We start from the raw sequence: 17,054 nt of genomic DNA, 5'->3' as shown, positions 1-17,054 counted from the left end.
ATGTTACTTAATCAATGAAGGTGTGGGAATTCTTCTTTTGCCCACAGATACTATAAAGAAGAAAGCCCTTTTCTTCTTGAAGAAGACTATCACTGTCTTACCCTTGCATGGGAAAACCTTCGTGGTCAATACAACCTCCTCTCACATTTCTCCACCAAACAAACTTCACAAAGGAGCTATCAAACTCGGTCACTATATCCTAAAATAACAGTATGTTTCTATATGAAAAAATTCTTTTTTTAAACTTTATGCATTATCAAACATTTGATAATATTTTCCATAATTGTATTCTAAGGCTTTAGGAATGAAAATGTCTAGATTTTATTAAAACAAGTTAGCACATTTTTAGTAGTTTCTTTAAAAGGTGGCTGACAAGGTCTACAAAGTTATTATTTCGATTAATGCTCATCTTCTCAGACATCTATAAAATGAGGCTAATATTGCCTAACACTTAAACCTCTACAACCTCTGATGTGAAGGCAGCAGATTGGCTTTCTTGGCATACTTATCCTGCTGCCCTTATTATCTCTGTGGCTCTAAGGGCTCCATCTTCCAGACGCTGTGAGCTTGCGGATTTGTTATGCTGAATCCGAAGGCTTGAAGATGCTTCTCAGTGTTACAACATAAACACAAGAGCAGAATCCAATGTGACACCATACTGCAATGTATAATTATATGTGAGTCTCAAGAATCTGTCTTGAAAGAATTTCTTGCTCTTTAAAATAATTGTCAATATTGGCTATCTTATTCTTTTCCCTACATTTTCAGAACTCCTTAGGTGGCTACCACTAAAGCATACTAAGAGGAATATAACTACAATAAGCATTTGCTAGAATTTCAAGCAAGAAGCAAACACAATAAATATATCAAAGGTGAAAATATATTGGCTAAAAAAGTATAATTAACATATAGTTCAAAACATTGAATTGACACGGAGTTCATCAGTTTCTACAAAAAATTGTAAGAAATAAAAGCCAAAGATTACATTGCATTTTATAAATACCGAAATATTAGATATGTGACAATTATATTTGACACTATGGTTCTACTCCATTAAAATATGAATGTGTACCTAATAAGATAGAGAAATTTACCCTCCTACCTGGAAAAACAAACAATAGCAATATATCTGAAATGACTGTTTTCAAATTACAGGGCACAAGGCAACAAAGAACAGCGATCTCAGGGAAATGGGATACAAATGACATGATCCATATTGCACCAGTTTCCCACCTTGAGAGTTTCTAGGTTACAACACAGAGGGACCCAGAGGAGCTTGGTGGATTCCCTAAATTGTGAAGAAAGAGCCAGGATTTGAGAGAAACCAAGGAGGCTAGCGTTTGGAAAATAGAGTATCAAAAAAGCAAGAGTTATACATATAGAACCCTAAAAATTTGCAGCGTCAGTCAAGTCTTTAGTTTATCAGCTCATGCGTGATACCCTGAAGAAATTATCCAAGGGCAAAAAAGGATCAGAGTTACAATGCCCAGTATGTGTATAATGCATACTCCTACCAGAGAGACTGGAAAATCTCATGATTCACTGGACATTCACTGAGTAGAGAACACCAAAGGGTTGTGCCTCACTATTGGGTAGTAATTGGTCCAAGACTGAAAACCTCTAGCAAAGAAAGTTCCTACAACAGTTGCCGAAAGAGTCTGTTGTTAACATATTATCTTTTTTGAATGCTCCATAAAACTATTTCGTGGGAGCCACTCTGAATAATCTGTATTTGCCTCAAGATCAAATTTCCTTGTACTTTTAATAGGAAACTTTTATATTCTTACTAAGAAACAAGTGGATCTATAAACTAAATACCTTTTCGTTATTTTCCAAAATACAGAAGAGAAAAGGTGTTAAAAGACCGTTTCAGAGAGACAGACCAGACTTTCTTTCTAAAAGGATTATTATTTTTTTTTTTCTTGAGACAGAGTCTTGTTCTGTCGCCTAGGCTGTAGTGCAGTAGCACAATCTTGGCTCCTGCACAACCTCTAACTCCTGGGTTCAAGTGATTCTCTTGCCTCAGCCTCCAGAGTAGCTGGGATTACAAACACCTGCCACCGCACCCAGCTAATTTTTGTATTTTTAGCAGAGACAGAGTTTTGCCACCTTGGCCAGACAGGTCTCAAACTCCTGACCTCAAGTGATCCACCCATCTCGGTCTCCTAAAGTGCTGGATTACAGGCATAAGCCACTGTGCCCGGCCTCTTCATGTGGAATACTTTTAATGAGGAAATGTAACTCCAAAGAACTGCACATTTAGACTTGGAGTTCCCAAAACAGAATTAAATTGCTTAATTTTTACATATACTTAACAAATCAAAGTGAGGTCACAATTTGAATTATGAGGAGGTTATCATTGATTGTGTTTGTTATATAACTTTTTAAAGAAGCTGCCTGATACTCACACCAAATTAGAAAACACTAATAGTGATATGAAGATACATTTAATTTCAAAGTTAACACTATATTATTTGATGCATATACTATTAAATGTGTAATTTCCCAGTTTATTAATGTATTTAAACAGAGTGGGCAAAAAATAATGTATTTAGGAAAATACAATGATCACTTTTCTACATTTCTGTAGAAAATGCTTATTTGAAAGGTAGCTTTTGTTAATAGTCTTCCTTTACTACAAATCCGCTACATTCATTTCATGCCTTTATATTATAATTGATGCTCATTTTGGCCCACATTCCTTTTTTTCCCACATTACCTTAGTTACCAACGAAAATCTTAAGGAAATGAAATCCCAAGGGGATAGAATAGAGAAAAACAGTATACCCTGGACATCAACTTGAAAACTTTCATGTAGAACCTAAGCTAGATCTAATTTGTGCAAGTGACACTCTCTGCTATAAGAGTAGACCAAAATATATTGATTTTTTTACAGACGGTTTTTTCAGCAGCCTTATTAAAAAATGCCAACATGAAAATATTAGTTACAAAATTGTAGTGCCCATAATGTTTTACAGAGCATGGCATTCAGGGGAATTAAAAACCATAAAAATGTTTCCAAATTTATATTGGATACTCTCAGATGCCCTGTTAACTTGAAATATCATCAAAGTAATCTGTGTTCAAATGTATCTGCAGTAACTTTATAACATATCCTATTATAAGACCTTATTGAATATTCAAACTGTTTTTTGTGTGTCTATTATTTAAAAGAAGTATTGCCTTTTCAATTTTAGTTTGTAGAACATGCTAGTGCAATACATATTTTTATTTCAAACATGTATTCATGATTATCACCCCAGGAAGTGGACCCTGGTAGCTGAGGAATTGATTTTTCAAGGATTACTAAACCAAATCAACATAAAAGTCCGTGGGTCATATCACTAAACTAAACACTGTATATTTAAATGTATGCTTTGCAAGTTTTAGTAAGAATGTGTCTCTTACACCTTTGTGGTGGCCATCAAATTGCTTTCTTGACTTCCAAAGTTATTTATATAGAACCTGCATACATAAAACAAGTAAGTATTTATCTTCTCTAATATATGCATAAACAGAAAAGACTGTGGGACCACAGCATGGTCCCCAATTACAAGTCAGCCACAACTATTCTGTGTGATTATTGGCTACAGTGAATCTGGAAAAAAATATTGCTGTTGGATTTTAATGTCTTTGTATGCTTTTAGACATCCCTGAGACTAAAAAGTCACTATAGAATTTTGCAAATAAGCAACCTTTCTTCCTAGTCACACAGCATGTTCTCAGCAAAGAAAAACACATGTGGGAAACAAGCAAATGCACCTTTCAAAATTAATTTGTGTCAGGAACGAAGCTGTCTCCAACTCTAATTTCAGTTTGTAAAGGGTTTCAACACTTGATATTTCTCTTCGTCAATATATCTACATGAGTTTCTCATATGGTTTTTCATGACAGTAGAGAAATCTTGAGAAAACCATGCTGTAAGTCACATCTTTTAATATACACAGTGTCTGGCTACATTTTTACCCAGGAAGCACTTACTCATGCCCAGGCATTCAAATGTTAATGGCCACTATTTCAAATTTAACATGGAGGTTCACATACCTTAAAATAAGTAAATCTCCATCTTTTGTTTCTATGAATCAGTATAATTTATTTAGAGATTTTATTTAATACAATTAATGAAAATCAACAATGCGAACTGTACTCAACATTGGTCAGTATATCAACAGTTGGATATTTAGATACAGATGACCTGGCTTTTCTTTTCATCTCATTCAACTATTTAAGCTCTATTAATGATGTACATTTTAGTTCTATTTGGAGTGAGCATATTAAGTTAATATATTAAACAAAGTAGTAAGTGAGGGGTTAGTTATGAGACCTTACGTTAAACAAGTATGAAGTCTAAGCATTTTGGTGGTTTGATGTTTAGGTGTGCACTGCCAAGAGTAATGTGGTTCATGCCACTGTTATAAAAGCTTTGGTCCAAAAAGAAGTTCTTGGTTTCAAATTTTGTCATTTTGGGGGCTAAAAGCCAAATAAACCTGGTCCAATATGCAATTTGTTTCATCATTAGCTCTAGCACATGTAAGAAAACAAACAGTAACTACATGTCAAATCATTACATTTTCAAAAGACTTCTGGCCCCATAGTATCCTAGTTCCTGTATTTGCTTCACAAAATGGAAGCAAGACTCTAACTCAATGTTTTCTGCTACAATAATACAAGTCAATTATATGTTTCCCTGTGGCTTTTTCTTTATTTTAAAAAATTATATTTGGACAGACAACACATACAAACTTACCTATTGTTTAAAATTGGGGTTCCTATATGGAGAATAATTTGGTTACTAACTTTGAACACACACACAAAAGAAATATATATGGACAACACCAATCATTAAAGTTTTAAAATAATGTTAAAATTAAAATGGTTTTTGTTGGTTTAATGTCTGTTTTGTCAGAAACTTAGATTGCAACCCAGCCTTCTTTCTGTTTTCCAATTGCTTGGTAGATTTTTCTCCATCCCTTTATGGGATCAAATCAACAAGGAATTCTAACTATTCTAAATATGTATGCACCCAACACAGGAGCACCCAGATTTATTAAGCAAGTTCTTAGAGATCTTCAAAGAGACTTAAGATTCCCACACAATAATAGTGGGAGACTTCACTACCCCACTGACAATATTAGATCATCTAGACAGAGAATTAACAAACATATGCAGCACCTGAACTCAGCACTAGATCAAATGGACCTGATAGATACAGTCAGAACTCTCCACCCAGAAACAACAGAATTTACATTCTTCTCATCGCTACATGACACATAATCTAAAATTAATCACAAAATTGAAAGTAAAACACTACTCAGTAAATGCAAAAGAACTGAAATCATAACCCACATTCTTTCAGACCACAGTACAATCAAATTAGAAATTAAGACTAAGAAATTCACTCAAAACCATACAATTACATGGAAACTGAATAACCTGCTCCTGAATCACTTTTTGGTAAATGATGAAATTAAGGCAGAAATGAAGAAGTTCTTTGAAACTAATGAGAACAAAGGCACAACATACCAGAATCTCTAGGACACAGCTAACACAGTGTTATAAGAGGGAAATTTATAGCACTAAAAGTCCACATCAAAAAGTTAGAAACATCTCAAGTTGACAACCTAATATCACAACTAAATAACTAGAGAAATCAAGGGCAAAGAAATCCAAAAGCTATCACAAGACAATAACCAAAATCAGAGCTGAAGTGAAGGAGATTGAGACATCAAAAACCGTTTGAAAGATCAACAAATCCAGGAGCTGTTTTGGGGAAAACATTAATCAAGTAGAAAGACTGTTAATTAGATTGATAAAGAAGAAACAGAAGATTCAAATAAACACTATCAAAAACAACAAGGAGGTTATTACCAATGACCCCACAGAAGTACAAACAACAATCAGAGAATATTATGAACACTTATATGCACGTATACTAGAAAATCTAGAAGAATTTCCTGGATACATACACCCTCCTAAGACTGAACTAGGAAGATATTAAAACCCTGAAGAGACCAACAGTGAGCTCTAAAATTAAGGCAGTAACAACCTACCAATCAACAAAAGCCCAGCACCAGACAGATTCACAGCTGAATTCTACCAGAGGTATAAAGAAGAGCTGGTACCATTTCTACTGAAACTATTCCAAAAACTTCAGGCCAATATCCTCGACTGACAGCAATGCAAAAATTCTCAATAAAATACTGGCAAACCAAATCCAGCATCACATCAAAAAGCTTATCCACCATGATTAAATAGGCTTTATCCCTGGGTGCAAGGTTGGTTCAACATACACAAATCAGTCAATGTGATTTGTTACATTAACAAAACTAAAGACAAAAAGCATATGATTATCTCAATAGATGCAGAAAAAGACTTTCTCTAAAATTCAACACCCTTTCATATTGTTCATTTTCAATGAACTAGGTATTGAAGGAAATTGCCTCAAAATAAAAAGATCCGTATAAGACAAACCCACAGCTAACATTATACTGAATGGGCAAATGTCGGAAGCATTCCCCTTGAAACCAGCACAAGACAAGTATGCCCTCTCTCACCACTCCTATTCAATATACTATTGTAAGTTCTGGGTAGTGCAATCAGTCAAGAGAAAGAAACAAAGGGCAACAATAGAAGAGAGGAGGTCAAACTATCTCTATTTGCAGACGACGTGATCCTCTATCTAGAAAACCCCATGGTCTCATTGCAAAAGCTTCTTAAAAGCTGGTAAACGACTTCAGCAAAGTCTCAGGATACAAAATCATATGCAGAAATCACTTGCATTTCTATACACCAATGACAGTCAAACTGAGAGCAAAATTAGGAATGAATTCCCATTAATAATTGCCACAAAAAGAATAAAATACCTAGTGATACAGATAACCAGGGAGGTGAAAGATCTCTAGAAGGGGAGCTACAAAACACTACTCAAAGAAATCGGATATTGACACAAACAAATGGAAAACCATTCCACGCTCATGGATAGCAAGATTCAATATCATTTAAATGGCCATATTGTCCAAAGCAATTTATAGAATCAACGCTATGCTTATTAAACATTCTTCACAGAACTAGACAAACATTGCCATTCTTCACAGAATTAGAAAAAACTACTTTAAAATGCACATGGAACCAAAAAAAAGAGCCCAACAGCCAAGACAATCCTAAGTAAAAAGAACAAAGCTGGGGACATAACATTATCCAACTTTAAGCTATACTACAGGTCTATAGTAACCAAAGCAGTGTGGTACTGGCACAAAAACAGTCACATAGACCAATGGAACAGAACAGAGAACTCAGAAATAATACTGCACAACTACAACTATCTTATCTTCAACAAACCTGACAAAAACAAGCAATAGGGAAAGGATTCCCTATTCAGTAAATGGTGCTGGGATAACTGCCTAGCCATACGCAGAAGATTAAAACTGGACCCCTCCCTTACTGCATATACAAAAATTAACCAGGATAAAGACTTAAATGTAAAACCTAAAACTATAAAAACCCTGTAAGACAACCTAGGCAATACCATTCAGGACACAGACAAAAACAAAGATTTCATGATGAAGACGCCAAAAACAATTGCAACAAAACCAAAAATTAACAGATGGGATCTAAACTGAAGAGCTTCTGCAAAGCAAAAGAAACTGTCAACAGAGTAAACAGACAACCTACGGAATGGGAGAAAAGTTTTGCAAACTATGCATCCAACAAAGGTATAATATCAAGCATCTATAGGAACTTAAACACATTTACAAGAAAAAGACAAGCAATCCCACAAAAAAGTGGGCAAAGAACATGAACCTTTCAAAAAAAGACAAATGCAGGCCACAATCATATGAAAAAAAAAAGTTCAACATCACTGACTGTTAGAGAAATGCAAATCAAAACCACAATGGGGTACCATCTCCCCCCAGTCAGACTGGCTATTATTAAAAAGTCAAAAAATAACATGCTGGTCAGTTTGTGGAGATAAAGGAATGCTTATACACTGTTGGTGGGAATGTAAATTAGTTCACTCATTGTGGAAGACAGTGTGGAATTCCTCAAAGACATAAAGACAGGAATACTATTCCACCCAACAATCCCATTACTAGGTATACATACAGGGGAATATAAATCATTCTGTTATAAAGTTAAATGCATGCATATGTTCATTGAAACACTATTCACAATATCAAAGACATGGAATCAACCTAAATGCCCATCAATGATAGACTGGATAAAGAAAATGTGGTAAGTATACACCATGGAATACTATGCAGCCACCAAAAAGAATGAGATCATGTCCTTTGCAGGGACATGGATGGAGTTGGAGGCCATTATCCTTAGCAAACTAACACAGGAACAGAAAACCAAATACTGCATGTTCTCACTTGTAAGTGGGAGCTAAATGATGAGAACACATGGACACGTAAGAGGGGAACAACACACACTGGGGCCTATTGGAGGGTGGAGGGTGGGAGGAGGAAGAGGATCATTTTACTATTGGGTACTAGGCTTAATACCTAGGTGATAAAATAATCCATACAACAAACCCCTCATGACACAAGTTTACCTATGTAACAAAACTGCACATGTACCCCCGAACTTAAAAGTTTAAAAAAATTAAGATGGCTTTTCTTAATACATTATTCAATAATCTCTATAACAACTTCCTGAAAATCTATTTAGCAGGACACATTGCATACACTATTGGATGCCCAGCCAAAATATATCTCCCATTTATTTTGTACTAATACTGTGCTGATTTCGTCCAGGTATATACACAAGGAATGTGCTCAGGGGGAAGTGAGTACCACTGTATCCTGAGGCCAAGAATTATACTTGGTATAATTCGCTCATGGTTAATTCATGACCTGATGATGTTAGTTACTGGTTTAGTGTGGGCATGTCCTGAAAAATGAGGCATGAAAGGAAGTTCGCTCAGAAGAAATGTATCTCAGTGTGTGTTTTCCTTCTTAAATAAAATGAAATAAAATTAACAAGATGCTCTAGAAGTATTGAATTTGCTGCCTTTGGTCAAAAGCTGTAAAGGCAGGATGACTAGAGTTATTGCAATTATTTTATGATAAAATCCAAAGGAATTAGAGAAGCCCTTTTAGAAGCGCTGCATGTTTGAACTGCTGAAGTAATCAATCCTGGAAACACTTGCCATATTCCAGACAAATTTAATTGAATATTGTTTTTTTAGAGCAGAAGACACCTAATGGACACTCCTACCATAGATATCTTAATTAAAATGTTATCCTACAGGCATGTTTATATGTCACTAGGTATTTATAAATGATTAAATACTTTTGAAAACAAGTTCAAATCACCTATTTGTGTGATAACATCTATTATGTTATATAGATCTAACATTTGTTATTTTTGCCTACTTGAGCCTATTTGCCTTTTTCTATAATCTATCACCTCAATTTTTTTTTTCAAGCCACTCTGTTCTTCTTCATAGACCATGAGGATCCCGTGTAGTTGACCCTGCCCTCCCATTCGTAGGCTGGGTACATAATCTAGGACCACATACATAGATGCATTCATTGATGTACAGATGTGCCACAACATCAGGCTCAGTTTGGGTATTTTCACTTGTGGGGTTCTTTGAATGGCAGTATTTTTCCTAGAGCAAGTTGGTAGCCATCTTGCCACCATGAAGGATCACAGTTTATAGGAGAATTTGCACTCAGAAAAGCATAGCTGCAGGAAGGAAAGAAGATTCCTGATGACGTTATTTGCCCTCTTGGGTCCAGCTGTTTCTGAAGAAGCAATAGTCCCAAACTTTTCAGTTATGTTAGTTAATAAATCCACTCCCTGTTGAATTTCTGCCATATACAATAAAAAAAAGTCCCACCTAACACTCCTGCTTAAAAGTCCTGCTCAGGACCTATTTCAAGAAGCCTCCTTTCCTTATAATTAACTATATAAATCATATGCAATATATAGAACTGTTACAGTGGCATCATCATACTTAAGATTATTACACTGGTACCTAATTAATTAAAATAATTCCATAGGTCTTATATTGAAATTATTGATAATCCTAGATTAGATTCATTTTTCAGCATATATTATTTATTAATTTCTTTTACTTACGGAGTTTTTAACTAGATAGACTGATGCCTATCAATAATACACATTGTTCTTTGAAAATGATTTATTATTCTCTGTATTCACTGAATGTTAATCCTATCTTTATTCATTTAAGTTTTTTCCTGGATTGTTGTATTTTTCTTTTTAGGCTTTTCCACAGTTCTTCATATCTGAAGATAACATCTCTTCCATGTTTTTAATGTTTATCTATTGCCTTTAGCACTGTGTAATGGATGATTAATTTAGTCCATCTATTTTTTGTTTGTTTGTTTGAGACTGAGTCTCGCTCTGTCCCCCAGGCTGGAGTGCAGTGGCGTGATCTCAGCTCATTGCAAGCTCTGCCTCCCAGGTTCATGTCATTCTCCTGCCTCAGCCTCCTGAAGAGCTGGGACTACAGGGCCCCCCACCATGCCTGGCTACTTTTTTTTGTATTTTTTAGTAGAAACGTGGTTTCATCGTATTAGCCAGGATGGTCTCCATCTCCTGACCTCGTGATCCGCCTGCCTGGGCCTCCCAAAGTGCTCGGATTACAGGCGTGAGCCACCACGCCCGGCCTCAATTTAGTCCATCTTTTAATGCACTAGTTTAAGCTGCTATGTAAGTCACTAAGTGTTGCATGCTAGTTATATTTTTATATTTTAAAAGTTTATTACTTTAAAAATGACAGCTAGGACAACTATCACAATATATGTTCAGTTGCCTCACTGGATTCATATATTGTCAACATTTCTAACTCCTTAGCAGTCCTTCCATTTTTGCTAGCTGTTCTGTGCATTTTAATAATTTTATTTTTGTATATTTTATCCATCAATTTTAAGTGTCCTATACACCTGAATGAATAGGGGTATCTTCACCACCACTTTGCTACACCTGTTTCTTTCCAATATAACTATTATTCAGAGTTACCATGTAACCTTCAACATTCCTGATTCACTGAGGTTTTTCACGGGGTGCATATTTTATTGGTAACAAGGTATAAAAACAGCATTTCTTTTAACTCACCTGTGATTCTATTTTCTACTTCACCTACTTACAATTTAGTTACCTTACTGCTTTCATGTACCTTTTTGAGCTACTGTAAATTTTTAATGAATATAAAATAAATAAATCTATAAAACAAAATACCTGTTTTTCTCTTCATTTTTTTTTTGCAATTTACAGTGTATTTTTATATACCTTATGTTATTTTTGCTCTTTCCAAAACCTAGGTAGTATGAGTATTCTTTTGTGGCCAAAAATGACCCCCAAAGTGGCGATCCCTGAACTAAATTCTGGTCTAGTGCTCTTCTATTTGCACCAGACAAATTGGAATATTCTGAATGTTTCAGAAATGTCAAACTAAAGGAATTAAACTCTACACTGAAAACCCTTTAAAGTAATTCTATCAGGAAATTATATAAATGAAGGTAAATATGTTGAAACTGATGAAAAGTATGCTTTCCCACACATTTAATTCTGACTTCTGAAGTATTTTTATTGTAATTGTTATAAAATTTGTTTATGGCAAGTAATTTATTTATCACACAAATTAACAGCATACCACTTGGTGAACATTCTACACAGAAGCATTTTGGATAGAGTTAATTCATTTACGTTTAGTAGTCCAGAAGATTTGTTTTACCTGTTTAAATGTTAGACGTTGCCAAAATTACAACAGACAACTACAGAGAAGAATATACGGCAGCCTTAATATGGGGAGCTTATTTTCATTTTCAAACAAAGTAACAGATAATGTTCTCACACTACTTAAAATGGATATTACTTACAGCTGTATCTGCAAAGGTCTCTTCATAAAATGCTAACATCAGAGCAAACTGTACAACTGTATATATCTTTAATAGCTGAGATGAAGATGATGAGAAGGGAACTTCTTTGCCAGTGACCTAGGTAGACAAGAACCATTTCCTTTATATTGCTCCAGACTTATTTCTCTTACTGAAATTCACACTAAGAGAGAGATTTGAAAAAAAGTATCTGCTATTTTTTTTAAAAGACAAACATAATTTTTAAAAATAGAAACATGTTGGTAAGTTAGGAGACTTTTTTTCTCATTTTGAAAGCATTACAATTATGATGTAGTCTGCCTTAAAAAGCAGCATAAGAACTAATTCAGCAATATGTGCAAATAATAAAGAGAGCCAAAATGCATGGGATGGATCTTCCCTATTTGATAATACATCCATGATCATATCTGGCAGCAAAAGCAAAGTAAAAGAAAAAACAGAAGGTGCCAGATGCGGTGGCTCACGCCTGTAATCCCAGCACTTTCAGAGGCCGAGGTGGGCGGATCATTTGAGGTCAAGAGTTCGTGACCAGCCTGGCCAACATGGTGAAACCCCATCTCTACCAGTAATACAAAAATTAGCTGAGCACAGTGGCACACACCTGTAATCCCAGCTACTCAGGAGGCTGAGGCAGAAGAACTGCTTGAACCTGGCAGGCAGAGGTTGCAGTGAGCCAAGACTGCATGACTGCACTCCAACCTGGGAGACAGTCCCCCCAAAAAAAAAGAGGGTGATCTTGGCAGTATAGGTAATCATGCTTCAAAGAAAAATACTATTTTATTGGTAACAACTTTTCTAAAGTTATTTATTGGAAACTTTGGAAAAGTTGTTTCCAATAGACTACGTTTCTACTCTAGCATTTGAGTTTCCCCAAAATGCTACACATCTATTTTTTTAATGCAGAATCCAGCACTCATATAACTTTAAAATACTGTACTCACTTTGAGTTATCTATTGACAAAATGAAAAATAATAAATCGATCATAGCAAACAACTTTTTGGAGTTGAAATATAAAAATTATTTCACCTATATCAAGTTGGTGGATTGTTGCGCAATGAATTGTGAACATAAAAGTGTCTGGGAAACTTACTCCTAGCGGCTTTGGTAACTGAATGAGAAAATGTCATTATTTAGATTAGGATTTTTTCAAAATAAAGTATTTAAATAAAACATCTTATTTTATTTCCTTGAAACATAACAGGCTAACTTTTGTACACATAGTATCAACCTTGAAATTAAGAGTAGTTTACCTTTCCTATTGTTTCTGCATTACTATACATTTATTTGATAAGAAATCACAACTTATATTCTAAATGATTAAAAAAGAAACTTCTCTTTCTTCCCCAGAGGAGTAATTTTGGGTTAAAACTGAATTTTTCATTTGGGTTCTACTGTTTTAAAGATCTATCTTTTTTATTTTTGGTTTTCAACGTGGTTTCTGCGTTTAATTCTTCTACTCTACTATAAAATGAATATAGTTATGGTTTGACCCAAAATCCACAGTCTTAATGTGACTTTAGATACATCTGTTCTGGGGGGCTCAGTTTTTCATGAGTGGAGGTAAGTTTAGACTGGCTCATTCCTAAGGTTCCCTCCATTTCTAGTGTTCTAGGACTCTGTCTGAGCCGCATGTATTTGTGAAGTTATGCCGTACACAAAGGCAGGCGTTAAAGTCGATATGAAAACCAGCCTTTGTAGCACTGCTGCACAATCTGTGCTCCTAGGTAAAAGGCAGTGTTCACCTGGGAGAAGGCACTCCTTTAATTGGCACATAGTTGGTGAATACTAAGTTATGCACCACAGGACTGCATCTGACTGGGGGAACATCTTTTTACAGATTTGCATGAAAACAGCATATATACAGGCTGGCTGTAGACCTGACAATATGAGACAATCTTCACCATTTCCAATTCTGTGAACTCTATTTACCTCTGGAATTTCTTCACTTAGACCAAGTCTTGGTTTACCTGGACCCCATCCTGGTCCTTTAAATATGACAGAAAACTTATTGAAGAATCCAGGTGTGGCCCAGAATGTAGTCCATATGGAAAATAAGTGATGGAACTAGAAAGAATAAAAAAAAGAGCTTATTTCACATAAGATAAATAGGACAGAAAGATTAAATACCAAAAATTATGTATATTATTTAATTGTTCAAGGTAATTTACATATTTAAAACATGTTATGCCTGATTAGAGCAACAGAAATTAATGTGTAATTGCATTCCATGCTGTAATCTATTCTATGCACTGTGCACCATTAAGTGCGTTGTCAGTATTTCTGAAGTTCAATAAAATTATAATTTTGAAATGTAAAAACAGGGCAATTGTTTAGACAATCACCAAAGTAGGAAAAAAATGAGTCAAGAGGCTTTGCTTCCAATGGAATTAACTAGCACCCTGTGCACTCAACATCCCTCCCTAATGACACCTTTTCTTTCTTTTTTATTTTTTTCAAGACAGAGTCTCACTCTGTTGCCCAGGCTAGAGTGCAGTGCAGCGACTTTGGCTCACTGCAACCTCTGCCTCCTGGGTTCAAGTGATTCTCCTGCATCAGCCTCCTGAGTAGCTGGGATTACAGGTGCCTGCCACCATGCCAGGCTAATTTTTGTAGTTTTAGTGGCGAAGGGGTTTCGCCATGTTGGCCAGGCTGGTTTTGAACTCCTGACCTCATGATCCACCTGCCTCAGCCTCCCAAAGTGCTGGGATTACAGGCCTGAGCCACCATGCCCTGCCAATGACACCTTTTCTAAGTGTTGCTGAGTGGATACAAAAGTTGAACATGATAACATATAAAGATTGCCTATCTGTTTAAAAATTTAAAATATAAATATTTACTGTATTGTGTTACAGACAACATATATTCATAAAATTACTCTAAGTAGTTTGTGATACTAGACTTCTGAGTATTAAATAGTCTATATTCTATAATTAGAGATCGAAAAGTTTGCTAACTGAGGCAAAAGTTCCCCTTGAGTCTCATAGCAGGAATCCACATTCTTTAAGTATCATGCATTTCACATGTATAGAAGTTAAAAGTGTGCCCACGTGATAAATGTTCAATAAATGTTTGCCGTTTATGACATATATATGATCCTAATGCACCAGGAGACTAAAAAGACTCCTCGGGATTGAGCATCAGCTATAGACTCTAAAGATGAGTTCTATGATAATTATAGAAATAAATTAATGGAGAAAGAGGTTTTGGCTCTATCAGAATTTGTGATTTTGCTAGTTTTCAATGAGTTGAACCATTAAGATTATAAAAAATAGGCCGGGCGTGGTGGCTCACGCTTGTAATCCCAGCACTTTGGGGGGCCGAGGCGGGTGGATCACGAGGTCAGGAGATCGAGACCATGGTGAAACCCCGTCTCTACTAAAAATACAAAAAATTAGCCGGGCGTGGTGGCGGGCGCCTGTAGTCCCAGCTACTTGGAGAGGCTGAAGCAGGAGAATGGCGTGAACCCGGGAGGCGGAGCTTGCAGTGAGCCGAGATTGCGCCACTGCACTCCAGCCTGGGTGACAGAGCAAGACTCCGTCTCAAGAAAAAAAAAAAAAAAAAAAAAAAAAAGATTATAAAAAATAACTTAAAGTTGCTTAAAATATCACAATAAGGAATCTGAAGCAATTCAGAAATAATTTAGAACATAAGCATTTATGCCTAGTGTTCCATTATTGGAACCCTAAGCATGTGGGAGTTATTTATATCCTGCTGCTCAAGGTCATCGCCAAACTCTAATTGGAAAAATTCAAAAAATTGCAACCTCAGGCATAAATGGGTTAACGGAATAGATCTGAGGAATAGGTAAATGTTAGGTGGAAGCTTCGCCTGGGGCTTTGCAATAATAATATAGAAAACTAATGTGCGTAGAAGTTATAATGTACATTAATATACTTAATTTGTTTTGTAATTTCGGAAACTGAGTACAGTTCTGTTTCTATCATTCTGGACACAAGCCATGAGAAATACATGGTAATGTTTTAAAATAAAATATTGTTTTTCACTTATTTATTTCCCAATGCTCTGAAAATGTGTGATGCCAAAGGAGGGCAAGGTGAATGATTTATGCCTAATAATAGGGAAAACAAACAAACAAAACCCTGTGTCTGTTGGAAGCCATCCTAAGCTGCTTTGATGCCTCTGCAGAATAGGTGAGAAATTTACCTGTATATAAAGGAATGGACGTGAAAATAAGTGAATGTCTTTGTAAGTTCAAGTATTCCTAATTATCACAACTTGCCGGCTTGACATTTCTGACAATGTAAGTGAATATGTAAAAGACTAAACCTTAGACCCACTTGTGACAATTACTATGCTGAAGGAAATGTGAGGGGAAAGACCTGGAGAATTGAACCTAACACAGTTTCAGCAGCTGTCCATAAATACCTGTGATTTTCTGACCACCGTTCCTCTCAAAATACTAATCATCCCACTATGTGTGCAGCTCTTACTGTATTTAATATTCACTTTCTCATTCTGTCTCAATTATAAACGCCCTTTTCCTCAGCAAGATTGTACACTCCCAAAGCCTTGCTTCTGAAAGAAATCACCCATCAACTGGCAGCACTGGCATCATATAGGGGCTTGTTTAGAAACACAGGATCTTGGACCAGACCACAGAACTACTGAACAGAATCTGCATTTCAGTAGGATCCTCTGATTAACATGCACATTAAGTTTGCAAAGCTCTGCCCCTGGAGGATAGAGATGAAGGTGTCTATCTCTTTTTTAATGACTGCAATAAGGAGACAACTCCTATATGAAGAAAAGAGAGCTTTCAATGTACTATTTCTCAATTGGTTTTATGTACACAAAGCTTATTATTAATAAGAAAGGATCCAAAATATTTGCTTATATTCTCCTGAGATGTATCATATTCTTAGTAAGTTTAATCAAGATAGAGACACAGAGAGAAATGCCATATAGTTGAGAAGAAAGAAAAGAGATAACCACCTTTCTTCTTTTGGTGTACGAGATTAAAATGCCTTTCACTGAACAACTGAAGGCAATTTGTTAAGGCCTTTTATGTAAAGAGGCAGCACAGCATATAGGTTAAATTGAGTTAAGCAAATCTTGAGCTTAGCTTTCAACCCACCTTGGTTAAGTTTACAGCTAACAAGTTTTCTAACTTTGGGTCAATTATTTAAATTCTGGGAACCTTGGTTTCCTCCAACAGAAAATGG

General features: G+C 35.7%; 1 protein-coding gene across 1 annotated transcript in view; it reads right to left on the bottom strand.

The window, feature by feature from the left end:
* AGMO (alkylglycerol monooxygenase) overlaps positions 1–17,054 on the bottom strand; it is a 347,698-nt gene that overhangs the window by 161,038 nt on the left and 169,606 nt on the right. The window contains exons 9-10 of the mRNA XM_055272539.1: positions 13,801–13,935; positions 11,853–11,969 (exon numbers count right to left, since the gene is read on the bottom strand). Coding sequence (XP_055128514.1) covers positions 11,853–11,969; positions 13,801–13,935 — 252 coding nt within the window. The remainder of the gene's footprint in view (positions 1–11,852; positions 11,970–13,800; positions 13,936–17,054) is intronic.

The sequence above is a fragment of the Symphalangus syndactylus genome, chromosome 3 (genome assembly GCF_028878055.3).
Source record: "Symphalangus syndactylus isolate Jambi chromosome 3, NHGRI_mSymSyn1-v2.1_pri, whole genome shotgun sequence".
Classification (NCBI taxonomy): Eukaryota; Metazoa; Chordata; class Mammalia; order Primates; family Hylobatidae; genus Symphalangus; species Symphalangus syndactylus.
This window is presented reverse-complemented; position numbering and strand designations above follow the sequence as displayed.